The sequence below is a fragment of the Temnothorax americanus genome, unplaced genomic scaffold (assembly GCF_048541705.1).
Source record: "Temnothorax americanus isolate GAGA-0224 unplaced genomic scaffold, ASM4854170v1 Scaffold26, whole genome shotgun sequence".
Classification (NCBI taxonomy): Eukaryota; Metazoa; Arthropoda; class Insecta; order Hymenoptera; family Formicidae; genus Temnothorax; species Temnothorax americanus.
Genome location: NW_027509401.1, coordinates 576302 through 589188, shown reverse-complemented (window position 1 = coordinate 589188; position 12887 = coordinate 576302). Strand labels below are relative to the sequence as shown.

Below are 12887 nucleotides of genomic sequence, written 5' to 3'. Positions count from 1 at the left end.
CAAATTTTGCAGTTTTGCACGTGTTCGATGAAATCATCGCGAGACACGTCGCGACATGTTCTTAAAAACAATAACGCTCCATTGACTTATCCGAAATTGCAATATTTGCAGTTTTGCATGTGTTCGATGAAATCATCGTGAGACACGTATGCTCTTGAAAAGAAATCATATTTGATGCCCGATGAGGTGATCTCATCACGAATGTTCTTGACAAAGATATCACATTTTACGTATATGTGGATTGTGGTGGTGGTCACCATGCAGCAGCCGTACATTGGCGCTATTTTTGCAAGATTTGCAGTTTTGGGTATGTATAAATGGTCTACGAGGATTCTAGAGCGCAGTCGAGAGTTTGATACGGTTCGAGTAAGTTGCAATAAACAGCCTCCAGATACGATGAACATTCACGGTGCGAACTACTACGTTCCGATTCAAGACGAAACGTGTGAGAAACAGCACACTGAGTAAGTACCGCTAATTTTCATATATACTTGTGCAAAAAAAACTTTTATGAACATATAATTGTATTTTTTCAGTTTTGATAAACCCCGCTACACGCCGCGTATTTTGGGAAGAAGATTTGCCTTGACGTCAACAGCGTATAAATTTTTGGATGTTGGAATCAGCGCGGGACTTATGTCCTCTGTGGATATACTTATTGGTGATAACCGAGGCAATCGGATAATTCTGCCACATGCAACGTGGGTGACATTCATAAAAAAACATGCAGATATACAGCGACTCGTGCAGTCATCAACACCATCATCGCTAACGTTTCGCGATCTGGAGCTTGTTAAAATACGTGACGCAGATATTGTAAAATTGACGTCGTGCGGCACCAGCTTGTACATGAAACCGTCAACTGTACTCTTTCTGTTCGAACTAGAACATTGCGTCGAGAACGTGTATTTTCAACTATGTCAAAATGTTCACGGCGTTAGTGAAAAATTCAAACAATTTGTAACAACTTTACGTCAAGATTGTATCACCGATAAATGTAACACAGTTACAATCTTGCGTGAATTTTACGATAAAACTTTGATTATTGATTGCAAATTATTAGCCTACGCTTTGGATATTATTGTGTATAATGCGCGGCGAAACGCGGACTCCCTCGCCCCGCTCCGCGGCGAAAACGCGGTCGCCCCGCGGCGCCGGAAAACGCGGACCCCGCGACCCGCGGCGCCGGAAAACGCGGACCCCCTCGCCGGAAAACACGGCGCCCGAAAAACGCGGTTCCCCCCTCTCCCTCCCTGCGGCGCCCGAAAAACGCGGTTTCCCCCTCCCCCTCCCCCGCGGCGCTTGAAAAAACGCGGTTTCCCCTTCCCCACCTCGCGGCGCTCAAGAACGCGGTCCCCCCCCCCGCGGTTTCCCCCAGCCCCTCACCGCCCCTCGCCCTCGGTATGTGGTCAAGAACGCCCGTAGCCTATCTACTGATGTCCTTGTCACGAAATCTGACAAAGGTCAGGTAACTGTCATTTTGGATAAAAATATGTATGTAAACCAGATGACAGAAATGCTAGGTGACCATAACACTTACAAGATATTGAAAAAAGATCCGATAAATAAAATCACTTCCAAGATTAACGAATTGGTTAAATCTTAGCGTGACAGTGGCATCATCAGTGATAGTGTGTATAAGAAACTTAATTGTACGAACGGAAATCTACCGAGAGCCTACGGATTGCCAAAAGTTCATAAGGTTGGCTTCCCGTTACGCATTATCGTCTCAACGTTGGGAAGCCCACTCTATAATGTTGCTCTAGCCTCTTCCAAAAGATTTTAAACTCTTCGATCCCAAAACCTAAATCAAACATTAAAGATAGTTGGTCGTTCGCAAAGTTCATCAACAATAGAGAAATCAAAGATGACGAAATACTTATCTCACTAGATGTTACGGCTCTATTCACGAACATTTCTAAAGATTTGGTTTAAAAAAAAAGGTGGAACCATATCTCCAAGAAAACTGATCTTAGTTTACCATAATTTTTACATGCAATTGACTTCATTTTATCATCCACTAGTTTTAGTTTCAACGGGGTAATATATAAACAAATTTTTGGCAGTTTTATGAGATCTTCTCTTTCTCCCGATGCTGCTGACATTGTTATGGACAACCTGGAGACGCAGTGCTTGAATCTCTTAAATCTTAATATTTTGATATTTTTTAGATATAACATTTTTTCTGTTGTTCCCAAAACAAGTGTGGGATTGATATTGAAAGTGTTTAACGAGTATCATCCTAGACTCAAGTTTACGCATGAAATTAAAACAAATGCGTCACTCAACTTTCTTGACACGACTGTCATTAGGAGCGGTAATAAATTAATAACTAATTGGTATCAGAAACCTACGTTCATTGGTCGATACACAAATTTTCATTCCAACCATCCATTAAAATACAAATTAAATACTATCACTAGTTTAATGGATCGCGCTATTCTACTTTCGGACGAGAAATTCCACGACGATAATATTAAAATAGTCAAATAAATTTTGAACAACAATAGTTTTCCTAAACCGCTTATTAACAAACATATCGCGAAACGTTTAAACATTCTCAAAATACGTAACACTACTCAGAACACTCACGGGCAATAATACAATTGATTTAAAAAACTGTATACCGCTACCATATGTCAAAAAGTTGAGTGATCAAGAAACACGGTAGTGTCTCGTGCCAAGTACATGCGGAGCGAGACCGATCGTGATTTTTTTACGCGACGCGGCGGGTTACGAGTACCCGAGATATTAAGATCTCGATAACGAGTGAACGGATCAAGTTCTAAGTAGGCTTGATCGATAGCTTGGGGTCCAATTAGGGGGGGGGGGTTCTCTTATAATATTCCGCTACGTACCCTACGAGCGGAGATGTTGCAACGCAAAGTCCAAATGTAAAAATTTTAATATTAAGATACTTCTTCTCTTCTTAACGCCGACGTCTTATATGACATATATGTAATCAGAAATGTCACTTTCACTTTTTCGACGCTGGCGGCGCAGGTATCGCCAGTTTCGATATTGCGCGCGTATTTCAATTGATCTAGTAGGTAAATTAAATTAAGTCGATAGACTTATCGGTTAGGAGAAAAATTTCTATTTAGGTAAATTAGGTATATATATACATAATATATATGAGTCAATTGCTTCATGTTTATCTGGAGAGATTTCGTATCCTTACATCGTATTACTACCGTTGCCAGAAAAGAAGGTTCTCTACGCTTGGCAGAAAGTGCCGCTAGGGAATTTTTAAGTCGATTCTTATGAATCAAGCTTGAATTCGATGTCTAGGTGTCCCATGTTGCCGATAACGATGTCTAGATAGTGAGCTCCGTAGTTTTCGGTGTCTACGTGTATTAATACCTTGAATTCGATGTCTAGGTGTCCCAGGTTGCCGATGACGAGGTCCACATAGTGCGCTTCGTAGTTTTTGGTGTCTAGGTGTATTAATAACTTTATAACTGAATGTAGGACACGTAGATATCGAATTCGAGATACTAATACACGTAGACACCGGAAACTACGGAACGCACTATGTAGACCTCGTCATCGGCAACGTGGAACACCTAGACATTGAACTCAACGTATTATTACACCTGGACACCAAAAACTATGGAGCGCACTTTCTGGAACCCGTCATCGGCAACCTGGAACACGTGGACATCGAATTCAAGGTATTAATACACCTGGACACTGAAAACTATGGAGCGCACTATGTGGACCTCGTTATCGGCAACCTGGGACACCTAGACATCAAATTCAAGCTTTAATCATAAGAATCGACTTAAAAATTCCCTAGTGGCAGAATTAAAATTATGTCATGACATAATAAAAATTCGTTGAATTAAAATTATGTCTAGACATAATAAAAATTGGACGAATAATAGTAACCTTTCGAAAGTAGAGGTTTTAAGCTTGAAATTTAAATTTTATTCATTTTTAACAAAGTTACAGCTGCTCGAATTTTGCCTATTTTTAAAGATAAATTTAGTGTTTCTTCAATTTTTGTAAGAAATGTATAATTTACTTTTACTTAAATATTATTAATTTTTATGTACTTGTTGTTATTGCTAATTTTGTGAATAATTAAAAAATATAAATAAAAATGTTTTGCAGATCCTTGCATAACACTACAAAATAGGTGATATCAGTACAAAATTACCATTTTCAAAAAAGGTAAAAAAAAGTGCCAAGTACACGCAATGTATTTTCTAAATTCAAAAATCTAACCTAAGTGGTAGCTTTACATTTTTTTTTACAAAATTATATTATCTAACTTAACTCAAGTGACATATGTATTTAAAAAAAAAGATGTGAAATCTTTATTTTCTTCTAAAAAACTTGGCGCTGTTTTTTTACTCCTATCGCATTCTTCCCTAAATTATGTTTATTGTTTTTTATTCAATCAAAAATCTTAGTACTAATGTTTAAATTTTAATGTTTAAATTTCAAAGTCTAGCAGCGCCAAGTTTTTTTAAATAAAAATTTATTTATTTTGTTTTAATTAAATATTTTTTTTTGTACTGTTACTTTTTTAATTCTTTGTAATTAAAATGATTCTTTGTAATATTAAAAATTTGTTAAAGAGAATTAAGAAGCTATTATTACTTGGGTTTAGAATAGGAAGACCTTTGAATAGGAATACGAAGATACCATTTGGGTTTTATTTCTTTAAAGTAGTTGCATAACAATTATCTTTTAAAGCAATATACATATTCTCTTTACAATTGGCGCAATTTAATTTAAAGATTTCACATCTTTTTTTGAAATACATGTCACTTGAGTTAAGTTAGGTAATATAATTTTGTGAAAAAGATATAAAGCTACCACTTAGGTTAGATTTTTGAATTTACAAAATACATTGCGTGTACTTGGCACTTTTTTTACCATTTTTAAAAAAGGTAATTTTGTACTGATAACATTAGTCGTATACTAAATAATCTTCACATCACTACCTTGTTCACAGTTCCTAAAAAACTAGACTGTTTAATCAAACGAGGCAAGGATAGAATCGATAATCTCAAACAAACTGAAATAGTATATAAGATAAATTGCAAAGACTGCAAGGCTACATACATAAGACAGACAAAAAGACATTTAAGCACGCGTCTCAGAAAGCACCAGAATGATGTGAGGAAACACACGGACAAACAGTCCGTAGTGAGCGAGCACCGAATATCTTACGGGCACGATTTCAATTGGAAAAAACCACAAGTAATCCATAAAGAGAGACAGATCAGAAAGAGAGAATTGGCGGAAATGTTTTTTATTAAAAAATTCGATGACACTATATTAACTTACAAAAGGACACGGAGAATCTTAACGTTCTCTACGAACACATTATAAAGAAAATTTAATTGTTTTCTCCTTCTTCGCCACTTCCCTCTCCACGACATAGTTTGTTATTGACAGCACGGGTCTGTTTCATATTGTCACGTTTGTCAGGCTCTGACACAACGAATTATGCCGTTTAACAAGTATTCTATTGTTTTAATTTTAATGCACAAATATGTAAGTTCAGATTTATATAATTATTTACATTCTTTATTTATATTCTTTTATATTTATTGCGGAGCTCTCAACTGTGCTGCTTAGTTTTTAGATTCGACATAGTTTGGACATTATGTCTGACCAATCAATATTTGTAAGTACATACGCTTGATAAGGACCGGAATCTATGGGAAACGTAGGTAGCGTTGTTTTGAGCAATAAAACTTGGCCAGTTGGGTCGAACATTATATCTCTATTAAAAAAAGTTTATCTTGAACCAGCTTGAACTTTGCGAGTTACAGTCCATTAAAACTCAACAAGTGTGAAGAAAACTGATTTCTTACAATTATTGTATAATTAACTACATTTTTGGAAGTAAAAAAAGTGTTACCATTTATTTTAAAACATCTTCAGGCGTTCTCTTGAAAGTATGCACGATTATTTATACAGAGTAGAAAGCAGTGATAATATACGATATATTTAAAGATATTGTGATTTTGACACATTTTGTATGAAAAGGGAAATACCGAATTTAAAGAAAAAAAAAATTATTTTTAAATAATATTATTGCCTCAAAATATATATTAAAACTTAGTCCATTCAATGTGTCTACAACCATATAAAATTACTAGATTGGTCAATTTTAAATTTTGTATTTTTTTTAGACTTTTGGTCAAAAAATCCATCGAAATAAACCATAGTGCGGAAGGATATGAGTGGGGAGCGCAAGTAGCAAGGAGAAAGAATAAATAGGGAAGAGCTATGGGGGAATGGTCATGGGTATAAAGAAGGAGTTGGTGGAGAAGGAAGAAAGGATTGTGGGGGTGGAAGAGGGGATCATGATGGGCAGAGTGAGGCTGGGGAATAAGAGGTGGAGGATAGTGGGAGTCTACGCAGGTGAAGGCATTGAGAAGGCGCTGAAGGGGCTGGATCAGTGGGTGGAGGGCAGAGAGGCAAAAATAAAAACACTGATAAGGGGGGATTTTAACGCAAGGACAGGAGAGCAAAGGGGGAGATAGGCGGAGAGGACGGAGAGGAGGGGAGAGAAATGCCAGGAAAGAGACGATCCAAGAATCAAATTATAAATAGGGAGGGCAAACTTATGTTAGACTTCCTTGGGGAAAGAGGGTGGTGCATATTCAATGGGAACATAAAGGGAGATGAGGAGGGAGAGTATACATACACCGGGGGAAGAGAGTGCACAGTTATACATAGATTATGTAATAGGCGAGGGAGAGGATGAGAGTAAGGGATGGGGTGAATTTTGACCATCAACCAGTGGAGTTATGGCTAAAAGGGGAACGGGGGAGAAGGAGAGAAGGCAAGGGAGGAGAAAGGAGTTGGAGGTGTGTGTGGAACGAAGAAGGGAGAAATAGGTTCAGGCAGAGGCTGGGCGGCGTAGAGTTAGGGGAGAGGAGGATAGAGGAGGAATGGGAGGATATGGAGGGGAGGTTGAAAGAGGCAATGAAAGAGACAGAAGGGGAGTTAGATAAGGGGGGAAAGAGGAAAGGGAGTTGGTGGAACGAGGAGTGTTTAGTGAAAGGAGGGAAGTAAGAAGAGAATTAAGGAGGTGGAGAAGAAAGGAAGGGAAGGGGGAAAAATATAAGAGGATGAAGCAGGAGTTCAGGGAGTTTTCTCTTCCAAAAAAAGAAAGAGGAGAAATGACAGGTGGGAAAAGAGAGCGGCGGAAGTTACTAGAAAAAGTGCGGTCTGAAAAATAGTAAATGAGAAGAAGAAAAAGAGGAGGAAAGTGATAGAAGAAATAGAAATGACGGAGTGGGAAAACATTTTATAAGGCTGTTTGGGGAGGTGAAAGGTAGGGTTGTTAAAGAAAAAAGAGAAAAGAGTTGGAAGGAAGAGAAAGATAAAAAGAAAATAAGTAAGAAAGAAGTGAGGAGAATCTTAAGAAAATTGAAGGAGGGAAAGGCGGCCGGCGTAGATGGTATTCCGAGCGAGGTGTGGAAACACGGGGGAGAAGAGTTGTTATTCACCTTATACAAAGTGTATGTAGCAGTGTTAGCGAAGAGACTGAGGGAGGAAATGGAACACAAAGGGATCATCCCGCCGAATCAAACAAGATTCGGCAGACAGAAACGTGTTGATTGAGGCGTTGAGAAAGAGGGAAGTCAAGGACGGTTAAATTGAGAGGATAGAAGAAATGCTAAGAGGGACAAGAAATAGAGTTAGAATTGGAAAGGAGCTGGGCGATAGTTTTGGACAGCAAGAGGGGTAAGGCAAGGGTGTCCGCTGAGCCCACTACTCTTTATTATACTGTTAGCGGACTTAGAGAAGGAGATGAAGAAGGTTAAGTTGGGTGGGATTAGGCTGGGAGGGGGAAGGTTGTATGACCTAAAGTATGCGGATGATATGGTGTTGCTGGCGGAGGGGGAGAATGAAATAAGAAGCATGATAGAGAGGCTAGAGAGGTATCTAGATAAGAAAAGGTTAGAACTTAACGCGGAGAAAACTGAAATTATGAGATTCAGAAAGGAAGGAGGAAGGATGGAGAAAAGAGATTGGAGGTGGAAAGAAAGAAAAGTAGAAGAGTTTCGATACCTAGGGTACACGCTACAAAGGAATGGAGATCAAAAGAAGCACGTGAAAGAAATAGTCAGGAAAGCGGCGACGGTAATGGGTCAAGTGTAGGGGATAGGGAAAAGAAGGTTTGGAAAGAACTGGGGAAGAAGGCTTTGTCTATTTGACAAGTTGGTTTGGACATTAATGAAATACGAGGTTGAAATATGGGGATGGAAAAAGAGAGAGGGGATGGAGAGGCTAAAAGAAAGATATTTGAGATGGGTGTTGGAAGTAGACAGGAGGACGCCGGGGTATTTGGTGAGAAATGAGCTGCAAAGGAAAAAATTAAGAGGTAGGGCTGGTAGGAGGGTGTGGGGGTTCGGAAGGAGGCTGGAAGAAGGAGGAGGAAGCGAACTGGCAAGGATGTGTTGGGAGGAGGTGAAGGAAAGAACGGGGAAGAGAGGAGGGAGCTCGAGTTGGGAGGAAGGCAGGAGGAAGTTTCTTAGCGATAAGGGTATGTAGGTAGAGAAAAAAGGGGGTTGGGTAGGAGGAAGAGACACGGCTAGAGGAGATAATAAGGTGAAAAAAAGAGGTGCAAAAAGCAGAGAAATGGGAGAGGATAAAAGAGTTTAAGTACAATAAATGATACAAGAAGGTAAAACGGAAGGGGATATCTGAGTATCTAAAAAAAGGGTGGGGGGAAATAGATGGAGTTGGATAGCGAGGTTTAGGTTGGGAAACAAAATGAGAGAAAACAGGTATTGGGAGAAGGATGAAAGAAGAATATGCAGACTGTGCGAGGGAGAAGAGGAGACGTGGAAGCACATGTGAAGCGTTGTAGGGATTGGGGCAAAGAAGAGGGGAGTTGGCAAGAGGCGAGGAGATGGGTGTTTAGGAAGGGGGGAGAGGGGGAATGGTGGATGCGGGAGATTGAGGATAAAAATAGGAAGGGGTACGTAGAGGAGTAAGGAAGGAGGGAGGAAGGAGGTATGAGTAAGAAGAGAGAGAGAGAGAGAGAGAGAGAGAGATTGATTGGTTTATTTTATGCCATAGTCAATGACTTTAGGCAAGTAACGCATTACAAAGGTAGAACAATCGAAAAAAAAGTTGTAAATAAGAACAGAAGTAATACATCTACATAAGAGAAACAGTATAAAATAGTATACTATAAAAGCGATAGATGTGCATTAAGCAGCAACCAGCAGTAGAACTGCAACCTAAGCGGAGAATTCGGTAGAGTGAAGAAAAGGGTTGAAGCACACCGCCAATAGTACGCAAAAGATGCACAGAGCAATGGAAAAAGTTTCAGATTCAACTCGCAAGAAACGCAAGAACAATTAATGAACACTAAAAGTTACTTAAACTAATCGACGCATAAGCGATAGGTTGACACTCTCAATCAGATCATGCATAAGGCAGAGACTAATAAAACTCTAGATAGAGTTACGCTTAAGCGAGAAAAGATAGTCGTATAGCTTACCCTTAAAAACGGCGACAGACGTTACTGAAACAACATCATAAGAAAGCGAGTTCCAAAAGTAGATGCCCGCGAGATGAAAGGACCTGCGATAGGTTTCAGTTCTGTGATTTGGAACATGAAAAGAGTGCGGTAGCGCCAGTCGTGACGATCGCCTGACAGAGGGGTCGTGATCAACGAAGATTTCAGAGAGGTAACTAGGAGATAAGTCTTGGGACACCTTAAACATTTTGATACCAAGAAAGTAAAGACGGCGGTATTTGACCAATAACTACCCCAATTGATGCCGGTAAGGTGTGATGCGTTCGTCACGCTTTAAATTAAAAATGAAACGAATAGCACAATTTAAGAGTCTCTGAAACCTGGTATTTAGCTCCTCGGTCACGTTGTTGTATACAAGAGAGCAGTAGTCCAACAAAGACAAAATCAAGGTGGTCACAAGTTTAACACGTAGATTAATTGATAATGAATTCTTGTGAAATTTCAGTTTGTGCAGTGTAAAGTGTACCCTTCTTGAAATGTGTGAAACGTGACCCTCCCAAGAAAGGTCGGAGCGCATGATGATCCCGAGGTTTCGAGTCTCCGTAACAAATGGGATGGAGGTACCGCTAACTGAAACGAGAGGTAGGTCATTTAAATTTAAGTGTCTAACGTAACTCCTGCTGCCAAAAATCAAGACTTTTGATTTCTTAAGATTGAGAGTCAATTTGTTGGTTGCAGCAAATTGTGAGATGACACCCACGTCATGTGCAACGAGGTGTAAGGCAACGCTCAGTTGACTAAGGGGACTTCTGCGATAAATCTGTGTATCATTGGCAAATATAATGCGCTCAGTATATCTCAGGAAGGCACTAATGTCGTTAATAAATAAGGAGAAAAGGAGAGGACCTAGGACGGATCCTTGTGGAACACCTGAAGTGACAGACAGCCAGTCAGAGAACACGCCCTCCAAGTCAACGACAGCCTGACATCGACCAGTTAGATACAAAAAAATTAACTTGAGGGCCGAATCAGAAAACCCTAGTTGTCTGAGTTCGGTCAACAGTAGAAAATGACTGACCGTGTCAAAGGCTTTGCTGAAGTCGAAAAGGACGAGAATCAACACCTCACCCACGTCAACGCTATACTTAATGTCATGGAGCAATCGCAGCAAAGCGGACTGGGTAGAATAGCCTTTGCGGTAACCGGATTGCCGATCATCGAGAATATTATGAGTAGCTATAAAGTCCGAAATCTGGCGATGTAGAATTTTTTCGAACAACTTAGAGAGTTTGCACAGATTAGCAATAGGCCTCGTGTCCGAAGGAGAAACGGGAGATTTAACTTTGGAGAGCGGTCGAAGTATGGCTCGCTTCCACAAAGACGGGAAGTGACTGAAATTCAGACAACAATTAAAAAATGTCGTAAGGAGATTGCCAATCCGGGGCAGGGCTAAGGCTATGGCATATAGAGGTAAATGATCATAACCCGAGGCAAGGGAAACAGAAGAAGCGGAGACAAAGGAGCTAAGGTCCTCAAAGGTGATCTGAGAAAAACTGAAAAGTGGTGCGTCAGGTACTATGGAAGAGATGATGTCAGAAAATTGAGAAAGTGTACAAGAAGGAAAGCAGTTAGAGATGGAGGCATAATGGATATTTAAAATATCACGAGAAAAAAAGTTGAGCGGAGAAGATAGAGGAGACTCAATGAGCCCAAGACTGACAAGCTCACGCCATAACCTGGATGGATCAGAAATAGCAGTCAATCTCTCCATGTGATAGTGCTCCCTGGCCCTTCTCAAGTCGTCTGTGAGATCATTTCTATATTGCCTATAAATATGAAAATCGAGAATGTCTTGCGATCTTCGGGCAGTATTATAGAGACGGTTGCGATGTTGAATTCTGCGAGCAAATTGGTCAGTAAGCCAAGGCGCAGCTGGGCGAGTAACACGAAAATGCGGATGGGCGCATACTGATTAAGACAGGACGTGAAGTCATCAGTCAAGGTATTTAAGATGTCATCCAAGTCAGGCCTATTAAGACTCTTATGGTTGAAGTCCTCGGCGAAAGATAAGGACAACGTAGAGGCGAGAGTCTCGACGAATCCCGCCCCATCGAAATCCCTGTAGCTGCGTCGAACTAAAGTACGATTCGAAGCAGATGGAACCACAAACGTGTACTTTAGCTCAATCAGGTCGTGACCGTTTGAACGGCGCATCCAACGATAGGACTTTATCAACGCTATCGACTATAAAAACGTGTAGTCACGAGTCAGAAGAGCGAGTGTGAAAAGTCGATTGCGAATCGACAATGCTGAGCGAAAACTGTGAGACCATGTCTTTAAGGTGATCAGAATCGTAAGATGAAGCGAGAAGATTACAGTTAAGATCACCTGAAATGATAATATTTTTATAGTTATGCATGAATGTAGTGAGAGCATCAACATATTTACAGAAGTTTTTTCCCTTAGGTCTACGGTACATTGACGTGAACAAGAAAGGCTCACAATCGTCGCCCCGAATGTCCAGAACAAGAAATTCAGGCTCATTCGAGAAGACGAGAGGAGACGACGCAAGAACACGCGCTCGCAGCAAGTCGTGGATGTAGCAAGCGACACCCCCTCCCTCCCTGCCATCCTTATGAGCACGCAACAAATAATATCCAGGAATGCAAACTAGATCATCGGAGATGTGAGAGTGAAGCCAGGTTTCAGTAATCGAGATAATATGAAAGAAGTTCAGTGCAATGAAGGCCTGGATTGACTCCAAGTGGGCAGGAAGGGAGCAGGCGTTAAAGCAAGCAAAGCTGAGGCGACCACGCGAAGCAAGAGGATCCACATCTGCCGCAACAGATCACTGAAGCTCCGCAAGATCGGCCTCAGAATCAATAGAAATAGGGGGTTGACCTTGAGCCTTACGGACAAAGATGCGACCATCCCTGGTCTAGACATGCTTATAAGAGAATTGCTTAGCCCTGGCTCGCGCCCGACGCAACAAGTGGTACGTTTGTGTTGGAAGCAGTTCATTTATGTAAATGCTACCGGGAAAGCCCCGCGAGAACACATCGCCCACCGCAAGCCGGCGCTTGCCACGGGCGGCCCGGATGATGTGGTCGCGGATCTCGCGCGACTTAAGCGCTACAATTAAGGACCGCGTCCGATTAGCAGGACGGTTCTGCTCAAGGGCCAGACACGATCCCGACGCATCACCCAGCGACACAGACACTCCACGCCCAGCCACGTCACGCGTCTCCAAAACATCCGAGATCAAGCGAGGCACCCCGAGCGCATGAAAAACACCGGTTACTAATTCGTCAGCCGTTAAGGCTAGAGAGTGAGGAATGCCCGAGACGATAATGTCGGATGTTCGAGGGACACGTGACGCAGCAGTCAGGGTGGCGTCAACACCCTGAGAGCCAAAGAGTAC

The 12887-nt window shown here is 41.1% G+C and overlaps 1 protein-coding gene across 1 annotated transcript; it reads left to right on the top strand.

Moving 5' to 3' along the window:
• The first annotated feature begins 396 nt into the window (after positions 1–396).
• On the top strand, positions 397–2177 carry LOC143899318 (uncharacterized). The gene is made up of 3 exons (XM_077409535.1): positions 397–464; positions 528–1140; positions 2172–2177. The coding sequence occupies exons 1-3, from the start codon at positions 397–399 to the stop codon at positions 2175–2177; spliced, it is 687 nt and encodes a 228-aa protein (XP_077265661.1).
• The last annotated feature ends 10710 nt before the right edge of the window (positions 2178–12887 follow it).

What these genes read in the sequence shown, in the direction of transcription:
- LOC143899318 (XM_077409535.1), top strand. Translation starts at nt 397, where the DNA reads ATGAACATTCACGGTGCGAACTACTACGTTCCGATTCAAGACGAAACG. An exon ending in TGTGAGAAACAGCACACTGA is followed by an intron (nt 465 to 527) that starts GTAAGTACCGCT and finishes CATATAATTGTA; the next exon opens with TTTTTTCAGTTTTGATAAAC.